Below are 15,903 nucleotides of genomic sequence, written 5' to 3' on the forward strand. Positions count from 1 at the left end.
ACTCTCAAAATGGAGCAATAAGAATCGATAGGAGAATCTATAAGGAATTAAATGAATAAGTGAAATTGTGGAATCACTAAATCCTTATCAATTCCCATCCCTAGTAGACTGTGAATGTTTTAGGTGACTGTGCACATGTAGCACATATATCACTAAATTATCTGAGGTGAAAGTAACTTGTCAAAAACATGTCCCACATTTAGTAAATATATTAGTATAAGAGATGTTGACCAGATGAGTAATAAATTCCACTGAACATTGTGCTTGTTTTATATTAATAGTGATGCAAAATGGACTAGTGAAAGATCTGACTGATAGCCAATTAAGACTAAATAAGAAAATGAATGAATGGATATCTCATCATGTAATATCTACCATTTAAAGAATATCTATATTTAAAGTTAGGGCAGATAAGTATATAAGAGAGTGGATAGGAAGTTTTTTTTTAATTTGATTTTTATTTAGAAAAATAATAATTTTATTTATGAAATATAGCACTATATTTTTTATTTATATATAGCCAAATTACAACAAAAGTTGCCTGAAGGCGACTGGTTGGATCTTTTAATGCAACATGGTCATGGCGAAATGAGTAGTGTCTGTCTTTTGTGCATGGTGGTATTAAGTGTCACCAAGAGCGACTCATTAGGTTTGATTGCTCTGTATGCCTGTGTAATACTCAAAGCATAAGGCAATGGTGCCCTTATTATAATGACATCCACAACACACCATTAATTAAATTAAGATGAAGTCCAAACACTTCTCAACGTTAGCTCATTAAAAATATGGAAAATCACCATGGAACCACGGCATGGCGAGCTGATGTAGGCTGTAAAAAAGGATTTTTAAGAGTTGTGCAATGGTCTCTGCCTAGGACAAACCTTTGTAAGGAGGAATAGAACTCTTTCATCAGCTGTCAGTATTACATTACATTTCTCTGTAGGTTTGTTCAGCAAAGTGAAATTTCCAGGCACTTTCTAGGCATTCAAATGATGCTGTTTCCAGAGTGACCTGACATTTTGTGCTGCACTCATATCACAAACACCACGTGCACTGCAGTGAGAATAAATTGACTTCAAGGAGTGCAACCATCTGGAATTCAGTATTCTCTCTTGGCACAATCTACTAGAGATTCTTATGGTTGCCTAAAGGCAGAAGTAACCTTTCCAAAGGACCAAGGTCATGTTCAAAAGGGGATATAGCTCTCGTAATATCCTGTATGTACATCATGGAACTCTAAACTGCAATGATGACTGTCTTGGACCAGCAATGAATGGGAAAGTCCTGGATATATTAGGTAATAAATGATGGTTGGTTCTCTTAGCCAATATCATGTATGTGGAGGAAATGTGCAGGTGTTAAGGCCTGACTGCTTTGGAACGAGGCTAAATCACAACCGCTAGATGACTGGGTTGGAGCATGTCCAAAATGGCAAGGCAAGCAGGGTGTTTCTGATCAGCAGCACTGAGTACATACAGAGGTGGAAGCCACTACAAACTAGCAATCATAATCGATTTAACCCTTTGAGATCAAAGTTGTCGTCTGTGCTAACTTCAGTCCTTACCCTAACACTAACTCTAACCCTCAGAGTATGTAATTTAGCTTTTATTTAATTGTTTTATCAAGTTTTGGCAAACAAAACAAAGAAAACAACTATTCATACTGACACACATGAAAAACTATTTACAATTTTTGCAAATAAGTATGTTTTGCCCTCCTCAAAAAAGGGGTTAGGGATACCAGCGATGATGACTTAGACCTCAGTCCCCAGGCAGCTGTCTCCTGCTAATGTTTTGGTGCTAGTAGTATCAGCCAGCAGTGTTACCTTCATCTTAACATCTGAGTCACCAAATAACCTGCGTGGCATTAGCCTTGAATTTTGTTTTACCCACATGCTAAACTGACAAATATTCAGAAACTACAAGATGTCGCATTACAAATTAAATCTCATACATTTTTTCTATTAGTGTAGAATTGTTCCATTAGGGAGTTCCAGGCAAAACTTTAATGAAAAACTGAACCAAATCCTATTCTATCATTAACACTAACCCCTAAAGACTAAGCGAAGAAAAGGTAGCATGACCAAGTCCCATTCTGAAGCCTGAAGATGAGCATTTTTGCCGTCATCTTCTCTGTGTTTTGAAACTGTATGTTATGAATGATAGGATTAATAACATTATTTTACAATGAATTTACAAAACTAGCTTACCAAGGTCAAGGTCAAGGGCCTTTTTCTTATCGTCTTCTAAAGGACCACAGGAGACACCCCCCCTGGTGGCCACTAAAAAGAACACAGGTTTAAGGCACTTCTTTGTTGGCTTCGCTTTTCAGACCCGAAAGCTACCTTCATCTTTTTGTACTGCCTATGGTTCAACACTTAAAATAATATTAAACGATTAAAAGTACTTTAGAAAGACAGAGAATGTAGTAGAAAGCACTACTGAATATGCAGACAGTAGATAATCTGCCTCTTAAAGCAACTTGGGGCAGTCGAGTGTCTCCATCAAACACCACTTCACCCCTAATAGACGCCAGGCCTGTGCCAAAAGAGCAAGAACAGCTCATCAAGCGTGACTGAAAATGAATGAGTATTATTACATAATTATCCATAAACAATTTGTCTAGTGTAACCACATGAGAGGAAGACATTAGACCGTTGCATAGCTTCAACAGACTTAGAAAGGATAGGTATTATGCAAAAAATCCAGGCAGCACTTATGTTTGAGTATGGTTTAACTCACAACTGGGTTCAAGGTTTAAAGTGTGACAGATGACGACTGCCACTTTGTATTCAGTCCTTTGTAGGTACTTGTTGAACTATCAGATCTGAAGGCTTTGTGGCCTGTAGCTAATACTCCATACATCAAGTTTCACTGTGTTGCTAGAGTACAGTGCAGTTCACCATGATGACAAGGAAACATATAAAAGTAGCATGAGGCACATAGTTAATATTTCATAGCTTTGTTCTTTCAACACTTCGTTTCCCTCTAGTACAAAAAAGAATATTACCACTTCTGTCTACTGTGACACAATCAAGCTCGTTTCAATCAATGAATGAACTAAACCAAGGCTTAGTATAAACAGATATATACAGATTATTTTGGACTTTGGACTATGAACCTTTAAAGCAGAGATGAAACAATCTTTTAATGAAACAAAAGTTGGATCGTTCACGTTTGGGCAGAATCTTGCACATCTACAGGATGCCTGTTTCTTTTGTGTCTCAGTGTCAGTCAGTGATGTTAGCTTAAGCACATTGTGTTTTTCTACACTTGTAATTGACACAAAAATCCAACCCCATTTTATTACCAGTTCAGGAAACCAGATAATTATAAAGACATCATGTGCTTTTTTCCTACCAATTAAGTCAGGCTGAATTTATAAATATGAGAATCGTCTCCTTGTGACTGACATGTGATGTGAGAAACCCTCTACCTTAATTGGCTCCATGAGCTGTGAGTCAATACCTCTGCCGATGCCGTAGCAGCCTTGATCAAGAAAGTGTGGAGAAAGTTGACGCTCGCTCTAAAAATATGTGTATGAGCTTTGAGTTATAGCTCAGAGTTACAGCTTTGACACAAATTGGACCAATTTAAAGGTTTCTAATTACCTGAATTGCTTCAATGAGTCATGTTTAAAAGTCACTGTAGATCCAAATTCTGACCAAGTTAATTAGAAGGCTGAATCATGGGGCTAAACTACATAACCACCATCCCAGCATGGATTGTTTCTTTTACCAAACACAATATGTTTATATTACAGTTTTGTGGATTAATATTCTTTAAAAAATGACATCAAAGTCTGGCTCCTTGGAGGCAACACATGAAGAAATGAAGGGTGGCTCATTTCTTTGCAGAATACTGCATATGTCGTTAAAACAGAATATCAGATTAGTTTATATGCAGATATGAACCAAAATGAGGTCTCTATGTCAGTTACCGACCTATTTTTCTCCCTAACCTGACATCCATCTCTGCTGTTTGTCCTATTTGACTGAGAGAAGAGGGGCTTTGGAGAACTGCTGTGAAACATCCAATATTTGCAAGTTACTCTGAGAACTTGACAGTTAATTAAAATCCACTTGGAAGGTTTTTTTTACTGCTAAAAATGGAATGATACTAATAAAAAACGGATTAATAGTTAGTTTGTAAAGTAACAATTTTTCATTAATGAATATTGTGTGGTGGGTCTAATAACATTATTGGATGACATTTACAAAACTGAAATCGGTTAAAATTCTGTTTCACTGCTTTCACTAATACAAGCATTGACATTTTACTAATGACACAACCATTCAAACATTAATTACAAACTTACTAAAAATGATTATTATTGAACTTTTTTTAATAGCAAAATAACAAGATACTGAAGTTTAATTAACTATTATTTACTATTTATTAACAATGATTATGTAAAAATGTGATGACCTGTATAACGTTGAGTAACTGTCTCCTGGTTTTACTGCAGTTACTTTGACTTTCTCGCTGTTTGTGCCACACCTTTCCCAACAGGCGAGTCACTCGATACTTACAGGTACAACCCCATGCTTCCATTTCTTCCTTGCCAGATTGTCTCTCAACAACATCACACAATCGCCACACTTTCCAGCCTTTTCACAGTGTTCCACTGCTTCTCTCATGCCTGACCTCCTGACAGTTTTTGACTTTTGCTTTTGCATAATTCCCATGAGTTTTGCTTTTTTGGAGTTTTGGGAATATTTCTAGTACTCTGCCTCATGTCTGCCTTTGTTACTTTGTTTGCATGGACTGCTTAACTCTTAGTTCAGCCATTAATTAAAGAATCTTAATTTTATAGACTAAATAGCTGCAATTATTTGGCATTATTAGGCCTAATTTTGCCTATGTTAGCATACTTTAATTACTGTTGTGATTTTTAAGGCAGAATACTGTTCAGGTATGCACATTGTTAAAGACATTTTTTCTTTGCAAACCAAATTAAAGTTAAATAATATTTTCAATATTATCTTCATAGGCAAAAGGAGAAATGATAGCAATGAGCTTCAATATTTGATTCCTTTACTCCAGCTCCTTCCAATCCTTTCCAATCTTTCTTTTCATTAGTATGCTAATGGTACATGGCTGTACTTTGCCTATGAAAGGCCTGCTGTAAATGCAAATTTAGCCTGGAGAAATTATCTCTGGAAAATTTGATGAGTAGAAATTTTAAGTTGTTAAATACAGCCTCCTGAGTGTAAATGTAAAAATCTGTACTTGACTAAAACTTTGGCAACTCAACCACAGAGCCACTGGAGACACAAATAGAAGCTTGAGGCAGCAAAACAAAATCACATACGTAGACAAAGCAGCAAATGAAATCTTATCTAGTCTTGTGGCGCAGTTTATCGGAGGTGGAGGTCACAAGCAGCTCTCTTTTTGAAGGTCGAGGATAAACTGGAGACGAAGGCAGAACATGCCACAGCTGGTTGCCCGTGGCACAGATCAGAAAAGGGAGAGAGAGAGTGAAAGAGAAACTGTGAGCAGTGTGGAGGAGGTGGTGGTGGTGGTGGTGGGGAGGGGGATCTTGTCAGAGCGTTTCTATTTTTAACTCTTCGACCTCACTGAGTGTCACACCCAGTCCACCCCTTCTCCATCCCTCACTTGCAGAGTCTCTGTGTTTCCACGGCAACCGCCTCCTATGTCTCCCTGACAACGCCCTCCCCAACCCTCCTCCCTCCCAAACTACCATCAATGCCGACACCCCCACAGCCCCCACCCACACCCAAATCGTCGATGCAGTGATTATTATGGTTCCGCAGCAACGCGGGGAGTCTGGGAAGGACAGGGAAAGACGTGATGTGGATGGAGGAGACAGTAAGGGCAAAGAGGGAGGGAGGAGGCAGGGGAAGAAAATGAGGGATGGAGGGCATTAAAAGAAAGGACAAATAGAGAGAAGGAGGGTGGGTAGACGGGGAATGAGGAAGACAGAAGATAAAGATGAGACATGATAAAGGGTAGAAGAGAAAGCAGGAGAATGGTAGGAATAGAAAGATTAAATAAAGCTAATACACTGAGGAAGAGACTTAACCAGAGAGGGGATTGAGGCTACAAATAAAGAAGAAAACTGGGGTGAAGTATGGAGGTGATAAGTCGGGAGAAAAGGAGGGCAAGAAGCAAAAATAATTTCCAAAACCTCCCCCTTAGCCCACTTGTTGTTCCTATGACTGGAATTAATTTAAAAGCACCACAGAGATTTTTAATTAGGAAAATTAGAGCTGATAAAACATCAAAGACAATATATTTTGTCCTAAAATAAGAAAGAAAAAGATACATTTTGAGACCCAAATAAGCAAATAGAAGACTGGCAAATACTTCTAGCCTCTACATTGCAATTTTTGTTATGTGCCAGTGAGTCAGAATTGGCAGGAAAGCAGGGAGATGGAGCAACTTTCAGATGATCTACAGGCAGCAGATGGGAAGGAGTGAAAAAAATTATAAAAATACAGGAGAAGGAGGAATAGTGCAAACACTGGGATGCAAAGGGCAGAGGAGAAGACAGGTAAAGATGTCAATCTTCAGTCCAAAGCTGTTCTTTAGAGGATCTAAGTCTTATGTTGAGCTCACTTGTGAGTACAATTCTGCCTTTCAGAGACTGTAAACACTACTGGGAGATAAGCAACCTTACATAGTCATCACGTGACTGAACCAAATGAGCCGTCATGATGAGTGAGCAGTCAGATATCTAAGCAAGGATAGTTAGGTGAAATACACGTTTCCAGTCTCTACATTAAGCTAAACTAACAGGTTGAAGCTACATATTTGTTAGACAGATATGAGAGTAGTATCAATCATCTCAAGGTTGGGTGCATGTTACGTTTCTTCCACAGTGTGTCCTTTGTCCATCAGTGAGCCTGATTCTGCCAGAGGTTTCTTCCTGTTAAATGGGAGTTTTTCCTTTCAACTGCCGCCAGGCGCTTGCACAGAGATCTCATAGTTGGTTTTTTTTCTGTGTTACTGTAGGAACTTTATCTAATAATATAAAGCGCCTTGAGGTGACTGTTACTGTGATATGGTGCTAGAGTTTCTACAATCGACAATGGTGAAAGCGAACATAGATCACATCACTCCTAACTCAGAATTTCTTCACAGTTTCTGGTCATAGAGTATGAAGGACCAGGATTACTTAGGATGAGAAATAATTAGCACATAATTATTCATTACCAATAGAAAAGATGGTACTGATTATGCAAACTTACGTAATTCTAACATAGCTGAAATTTTCAAATTCACCATGTCCTTATAATGAAGCTTCTGGTGCTGAGTGATCACGTTTACCTTGATATTGAGTGCTCTCTGGTTATGGCTAACAATGTCAAAATGTTCAAAAGTACATTTTACTCAAGACCATTAGAGTTAAAAGAAGACTGATACTTTTTTCTGTATTCATTAATATTTAGTGGCAGGCTCTGTTCTGAGACATTTGTGACAGTGATTAAGTCAGAAACAGCATGAAAGGAGGAAGGTGGGTAGCAACTGTGACCTATTTATTAATTCAATCATTCATTTTCTTCAACTTATCTAATTCAGGGTTGCGGGAGGGCTGTCATTTATCTCAGCAACAGGGCAGGAGTTGGGGTACACCCTAGACAGGTCGTCAGTCTGTTGGGCTGGAGCTGAGATAGAACGCCCTAGCACATACTCAGTAAGATGCTGAGCCATTAGTTGATGTGGGCTGTCTATTTATGTAAAACAAATGCAGCTAAATGGAAGCTGCTGTGTGTAAAATGTTACTTATGCGTAAACGGAACCATTACCAGCAACTTCAGGAAACATATATATATGACTAATGCAGTGTTTGTCTAATTTAGCAAAGCTGTTGCTGTACCAGTGTTAGCCTCCTAGCACCAGTGATGCTGCTGCTTACTATTGTTACGAAAACAAGTCTGCACCGATTAACTGGAAACAGTTAGCAATGGCTTTAAACACTTCTTCAAATTTTCCTAATTAGTGCTTAGACAAGCAGCGGTGACAGCTTTGTCAGTGGATAGCAGTCGCACATGCATAACAAACTCAATCTTAATTGCCAGTTAAAAGAAAAATCAGACACTGAAAACACTGAAAATAAATGTGGAGCACATTTGTGAATAAAAAGTGAAATGCAGCCCAGTTTTTTCTAATACAAAAAGTTGATAACAGCACTAAGGTGACTCAGTCAGATGGACTCTCTCCTCTCTGTCCTCTGTCCTACATTTTAGACCATAAAATGCTTCAAAAATAGAACCAAAATTGGATTTTTGCCAAATGAATGTGGCGAAACAATGCTTTGTAAAAACTAAAAAAGAATATTTACAGTTATGCCGAAACACGACAATATTATGATACCTGCGCATGTTTCTTGGTGATGATTTCAGAGAGTAGTGGTTCATAGGTGTAATTTCTGTAGCAGGCACCTGGTGGAGCCAGTGAGCAGGGCTGAGATTCTACAACAACAACCTTCTTAACAACCGACACAGACTGTAACATGACTGTATGCAGTGTTACACAGCCAACCACAACACACTGGGTTTCCCGGTGGTTATCTCAATTTCTAGAATTTGCTTTGATTTAATCTCCCTAGCTCTCTCTCAAGGACGAATCCAGGACACAGCATCAGGTAAAAGATGGTTGCCACTTTGCTTTGCATACCAGAGACTCTTTGTCTCACACACACACATTGACACAGCAGGAACGACAACAATTTCTTCTTTCTTTCGGACTACATGCACATTGAAAAAATGAGGGTGTGTTCGCCTTACATAAGGGTGAAACAGTCACTGTCATCAATATTGTATATGAGAGGAAAGATGCAGAGTTAAAAATAGATGGAGTCAAGATAAAGTCAGGAGAGAGAAACTCCCAGGCTGGCTGGGTAATAAAAACATTCAACCTGCGCAGTCTGGACCAAATTACACAGAATGAAGAGACTAACACACAAGGTCATTAACAGCAGCAATTTTTAATATCTAATATTTAATATTTGATCACATCGGAGCACAGCAGCAACCATACAACCAGCCACCATTTGGAGGAAGGGTGGCTGGTTGTCTTTAACATTATTGAAATACTACTGTTAAAAATATATTTTAATCATTTAACCTGCAATCACTGATTCTATGTTGTTGTGGATATAACCATGCCCATTTTAAACAGTCACATATAAGTTGTGTTTCAGGTAAACTCAAACAGACTCTTTAATAGCTCCATTTTTGATCTCTACTAATTTCCAAAGGAAATAATGTACAGTTGTGGTGAAAAATGTACATACACTCACCGTGGACATGAATCTCACAGTAATTTTTGACTTTAAATTATTTATTAGAGCTGTTCTATTTCCAGCATTAGCGTTTTTGCCTCTCAGCAAACACAGAAATACAAGCTACAGGATACAAGTTGGATGAGGAAGATTCACTATAACTGTGGTCATTCAAAAAAAACATCAATACATCACTATGCCTCACATAGTGACGGCAGTCTCACAGTAAACCACGAGAAATACATGTGAAATGCAACACAACTGTCTTCCAAGTACTGTAATGTGTAGTGAACCACATTAAACACATCCTGTAACAAACAGCTGAATAAATTTGTGATTTCAGTCGTTTCCAGCTTTTGTTAGGAAATGTCATTGAGATTTTTGGTAACACTAAATCGTAGCAATCACAAACCATAAAGTTTTCTGCAAACACAATGGGAAATGTGCAGTTCAAATTTGGACTGTGGAATAAAAACTTAAGGAAAAATCTGTGAAAAATCATCACAGCCCTGCAAACATCATCGCTGTATTTGTAATACTGAAGAGTCGTACATGATGTGGGGCTGACTTAGGCACCATAAAAATCAACCCATTTAGAGAGTGCCAAGTATCATCACTTACATTTATTTAGTCATTCAAAGTCACTGGTTAGTTGTTTACTTATACCTTTATGAAAATTAATTTTAAATATATTTTCTATGAGATTTCTGGTTTAAACATTATTCTCCAGGTCAAAACTGGACTATAAATGGACAGATCCGGGCATTCTTTCCATGTACATTAGTGAGTTCGTCAGACCCCATCTTACAAAGGAGGGAATGAACCTTAGACTTGAGATGCATACAGTGTACAGTTTTCACCTAAAGAAAGTAATGTGGTGATGTATGCTGGGCTAGGTGGATGAAATCTCAAATTAGCTTTAAGAATCTTAAACCTAAAGGAACATCCCTCAGTTCACTTTTAGAAATAAAATAAATTTTCTGTGTGTTCTGTGTATTTAAATACTTCACTGTCATCCACATTCACAGTAATAACAAACACAGGGACAAGCATACTAAACATCCCCAAAATGATCTGACATAAGGATGTGCAAACTTCCTCGAGTCAGAAAGAAGAAGAAGTGAAAAGGGAAACTTGTTCTTACCTGTGGAGGTTACATTGTTGGTGGCATTATGAAAAAGAAAAAATGGGAAGGGAGAGAGAAAAAAATCAAGTTTACTCGCTTTAGAATTAACTCCATTGTCTTATACACAATTCTCCAACGTCAGCTCTAACAATCCCTCTGCTTTAAGACCTCTCTCGCTAAAATAAGACTCGAGTATTAAGTCATGTACCTGAAAACTTTCGCTCAGGCCAAGATCTGTGTGGAAGAGACAGACGCAATTCTAGCTACTTGACAAAACCTTTTATCTAAAGAGCATTAAACACATATTTCACCAGGAGTGTCAGGGTGGTTTAAGGTCGGGACTAAAGCGAAGCACAGGGAATTACAGTAGAAAGTAAATCTTCATAAGGAGGGTACGAGATGTAGTCTGTAGCGACAGAGTGATCAGGCTAGAATGCAGGCATTTTAAGTAAGAGGAAGGAGTACGAGTGAGGTGCTATCAGGGTTTTTCTCAGGTTACAGGAGGCAGGCCTTACCAGGCACTGGACAGTAAACTGCAGGTGGCTGGTGATTGGTTAGATTTGGATGGATATGCCTGTCTGTTGTAATAACAACAGGGGGAAATCCTGTTATGTGAAGGTTACTTCTAATCAGGATAATAATGCAAAAACAAAGATTGTAATCTGAAGTATGACCTGAGCAAAAATATAAATTCCTCCGTACCTACAAATTAACTTGGATCTATGTTTAAGATTGGTGGTCCTGAGAGGTCAAACAGACTGCAACTTAAGAAAATACCAGTAAATAGAAAAATACTACAAAAACACACAAAACACAACAGAAGCTGAATAAAACAGAGTGGAACTAGAAAAAAATCTCACAAAACAAGAGCAGAGAAGTGTTACGATATGAATGTGACAGAAACCAAAACATGTGAAGGACTGCACTGAGACATGCATGAGAGAAACAGAGGACTCTGTGTGTTTTTATCATATGATTCACATAAAAACTGCACATATGTGTTTGCTATTAGCAGTTTACTGTTAGCTTGTGAATTTTGTAACTGTTGCGTCCACGTTGTTGTCTCCCCAAAAACACTTCTGTTGTGTTTTTAAGTTGGTTTTTTTGTGCCGTTTTTTTTCTGTTTCACTTGTGTTTTATCCAACTTCTGTTATGTGTTTTACAGCATTTTCCTCTTTGCTGGTATTTTCTTGAGTTGATCACATCAGAGCACATTGCTGCAGTGAGGGCCACCGTTTGATCTTTCTTTAGATCCCCTAATTCTTGGCCAATGAAACATAAAGAATAAATTGAAGTCCCTTGTTACAAGATTTAATCTAACAATGAGGGACATGAAAATGGTTCAGAGACCGATACTTGACTTTAATATGAAAATATGGTCACTCACAGGTGACACATGGGTAACTTTATGATGAAGGTCACATCCTGTGGCTCAAAGTAGAAGAAATTTGAGGATTTTTTGGTTCATTTTGGGGCAAATACTACATTGTAGAGAATTTAGAAAATAGCTGAATGGAGTAATGCATCTTTAACATATAACACGTCATATATAGTTTATAATAAACACCTGCAATAGAATTATAGCATTTGAAAATCACTGCGAAAAGAAAACTTTAGAGGTGAAAAAATAAAAAACTGGGTTTTGTGCCTTATCGACCTAATAAATAAATGAAAGATGAATTTGTAACACATTTTCCAGTTTTCTTGTTCACAACCATAGACTGTGTATAAAAGACGGGCATAGCCTTTGCATCTGAAAAATCAAGTGCTTTCTGATACTCAGGAGGTGGTAACTCCTGGTGTCTAAAGGAAGTACAGAAGTCTAAGGGCTCCCTCGCTCTGTGACCTCAGCTGACATTTTTCTGATGATATTAGTTCAGATAACAAGGTTATGCTTTAGTTCCAGCCTGATTTTGACTGACACATTGCAATCCTATGACTGTGCAGTCCTGCTTAGTTTCACAGTTTGGCATCAAAAAGACAAGATGGCTACAGCAAAAACACTCCTCTAAAGTTTGCAAATGAACGAATGGCATCACAGTGGCTACATCTTGTCCATCTTTTATATGACGTCTATGGTCACAGCCACACCTTGCCTCTTCTACATACACTAATTTGCCTCTATGCAGATGATTAAAGTCTACAATGTTACTGACTGAATCTGAAAGGCATTGACAAAATGGCTTTTCCATGCAGCGACCCAGGTTATGTGTGTTTTTACAGACAAAAAGGAGATAGTGGGAGGTTACATAGCAGCTGACAATCACATGAAACAGTAGACAGTGGAGCAAGCATAGACGGCAGCAGCTATCAGCAGCAGGTCAAGTATTATCAAATTGTTATGATCACAGTAACAGATACACAGAGGCAGGCAGAGGAAAATCCAATCAGACAGTTTACCCTGGCAGGTTTGTAGGGCCCGACCAGCACAGTACATTTGTGTCCCATAGTCATGCTGGCAGCATAGGATATTAATATATTTGGACACAAATGAATTTCTCTCTGCGATATTTTCCAGATTATATTTGCAGTAGTAACAAAGAGCAGATGTTTATCTGTCGTAAAGGTAAATATCTTAAAAGCTAATTAAAACAGAAGCTGTTCTGGATATATCTGTCGGGCCCCGGTTATTTCGGATTCGCAGGGGACAGGATCGAGCACCAAGCAGGCAAAGAGCCATGCATACAGGAAGACAAACATCACTACTTCTTACTATCCTAGCCTACAATCACTTTTCTTTAAATTAGCTCCATGTTATTCATAATCTTCCCTGTAGTTCACCAACCTTCCAATGGGGGGAGCTGTGGCGACGAGGACTCCTGGTGGTCTGAGTGTGCAGGGAGAGAGGGAGGGGCTGCTTGGGTGATGGGAGGAGGGGGTGTGGCTGAGCTAAGGGACACTGGTACGCATTTGGGGGGAGTGTCTGGTGATGACGATGCAGGGGTGGCTTCTTTCTTACAGGAAGCAGCTGAGGAATTAAGAGGTGTGGCTGAAGTGGTAGAGGATGCAGGACCGGCGGTTCCCGTGGAGGCCACTGCTGCTGTTCTAACAACAGGAGTGGCCTCCGAATTACTGGGGGTGGCTGTGCAGGACATTAGTGTGGCTGAGGGGACGAAAGGCTTGGCATCGACGTTGAGGGCCGATCCAGCTATGGCTGCTGAAGGGTATGTTTCTGCTGAAGTTAAAGGTGATGGACTGGTGGACACAGTGGGGGGAAGGTCTGAAGTGCTCTTGAAAGGGTTGAAATCAGAAGCGGCTTGTGAAGCAGGGACAGTGGTTTCTACTGGGGTTGACTTTGTGAGGGAAGCAGGAGCAAGGGAGGCTGTGTTGGTGATGGGGGTGGTTGTCTGGGAGTCGGGAGTGGAACCCGGTGGGGTCTGGAGAACTGAATCAAGGAAAGAGAAGGTCTGGGAGACAGGGCTTAGGTTGTCCCCTGTCATTAGTGCTAGGCTACCGCTGACATCCCCAGCTAAACTATTCTTGGTGACTGTACTAGCAGCTGTGCTAATATGGTTTTCAGGTTTGGCTGACATTTTCTCTTCATTGGGCTTTTGCCCATTTTTAACAGACTCAGAAAAGTCATCTAAACACATAGGCTCGTAGGAGCGCGAAGACAAATCTGATACTTGGCCAACATGGGAACAGTTGGTAAAACTTGTGGGTATCTGTTCAGGGGCAGAGGGTAGAGTGGGGCTGGGGATGGAGTTTGGAGCTTTGGGGTCACTAGAGCCAATGTCAGCACCTGCAGCCCACTTAGGGGCAACTGTAGCTGGTGTGGGAGAGACAGGCTGCTGTGGAGCTCCCCACTCCTCTGGAAGTCTTGCCCGACTCTTAGTCTTTCTGCCTTTTACCCTACCCCCTCCTCCACTCTCTCTGATCTCCCACTCCCAGTTCTCCTCCTCATCTTCGTCCTCCTCCACCTCCCTTCTGCCTTTATCCTGCATCCTGCTGATGTTATTCTCCTGGCTATCCAAGAAGTCGTAGACCTCATCACGGCCCTTCCTCTTCTTCTTCCGTCGCCGCTGCTGCTGCTTGCCGGCTTCATTCCCTGGCCCTGCTCTGTCAGGACTGAGGGGTTCAGAGTTGGAGGATGTAGCACTGCTGTCATCCACTGAGCCGCTGGGAGAGAGGATGGGAGCTGCCGAGGGGGAGGGTTTTATAAGAGGAGGAACCAATCACATACTGTGTCAGAGAAACACCTGATAAAAAGCCATCAGATTATGGTTACTATAGCTGTACTTGTTATTTCAGGTTTAAATCTGATTTAACTGGGTGTACCAGCTATTTTGGTAAATAACTCTTGCATCTATGACAGTGAAAGTAATTTGATGTAAGGAAGATTATAGGATTACTCTAAATTCATGTTCAAATATGAGTTTTTATGAAATAAGCTAAAGCAGACATTTTTCCCCCTCTTACGCAGTTGGGTTAACTTATGCAAGATATGTATCTTACCTTAGAAAGGGTTTCTGTGGTTTCACAGAACCCTTCTCATATCCTAAGTTGTGCTGTCCAGGCTGACATTTCTTAACTTCATCAAAGCCCCCAGTCTGTTGTGTCTACCATTGCCAGACGCTGCTATACAATCAAAATGATTTAACGACCATTGTGGTTGACGATACGTTAAAGAAGCTACACAATTTTAGGCTAAAAACAAACTCTAACCAGCAAGCTGTCTTGTTAATAGTGCTCTTTAGTGGGTGCATTACAAGAGCTTAAGCCCTCACTGTCCTTACTGTTGCACTGACTACCTGTCCTTCAACATGATTCAGGTAGTTTTTTGTCTAAACCAAAGTAATTAGAGTAGTTTGCATCCAGAGTATTCCCTGATGTGTACTACATGTGAGAAAGGACGTGTGTGAAAACTATGCCAACATAGCTAACTAAAAATTGTTCGAAGTTCAGGTTTGATAATAGCTACAGACTCTACAAAAGAAAAATACCACATTTAGGCAGCGCTACTTCTTGGTCCTTTCAAGTTGCACTGAGGGCAGCCTACTCTTTAGGCCATCTTTGGGTACCAAAAAGGTATCACATGAGTACATGGATGAGGACTACCTGAAGAGAGTTAACTTCAGTAGATATCTCTGCAATGCAAGTTAGAGGCATCTCTGACATTCAGTGATAGCTTTTAGTTCTTGGCATCCTGTTAATAAGTTCAATTATGCACATTAATTGAGCAAAGCTGGACTAATTTCCTACTAATGTTAACTTTGTTTATTTGTAGAGATAAGTGGCTTCTATGAGTTTATCTTACTGAACTGTACTTATTCTCATTGCTTAACAAATACTGTAAATAATAAACGTCTGTTATTACTGTCACCTGGAGCCTTGACTCATCCCCCAAAAAACAAAGAACAGACATTTTTGTGGAACATAACTTATATTAAAATTTTACTCGTTTAAATTTATTACCTGCTGAAATATTTCGGTGTGGTGTACATACACTGTAAAATAACAACCAGATGAAGACAGATCATTTTTAGTGACATCACATGATATGGTTGGACAGGAGAAACACCTAAGCT

General features: G+C 39.5%; 1 protein-coding gene across 4 annotated transcripts in view; it reads right to left on the reverse strand.

Moving 5' to 3' along the window:
• The window catches only part of map4l (microtubule associated protein 4 like), a 128,119-nt gene that overhangs the window by 52,630 nt on the left and 59,586 nt on the right, over positions 1-15,903 (reverse strand). For all 4 annotated transcript variants that reach the window (XM_063461916.1, XM_063461918.1, XM_063461917.1 and 1 more), the window contains one exon: positions 13,161-14,513. In XM_063461916.1, the coding sequence (XP_063317986.1) occupies positions 13,161-14,513 (1,353 nt within the window). The remainder of the gene's footprint in view (positions 1-13,160; positions 14,514-15,903) is intronic.

The sequence above is a fragment of the Pelmatolapia mariae genome, linkage group LG18, assembly GCF_036321145.2.
Source record: "Pelmatolapia mariae isolate MD_Pm_ZW linkage group LG18, Pm_UMD_F_2, whole genome shotgun sequence".
NCBI lineage: Eukaryota > Metazoa > Chordata > Actinopteri > Cichliformes > Cichlidae > Pelmatolapia > Pelmatolapia mariae.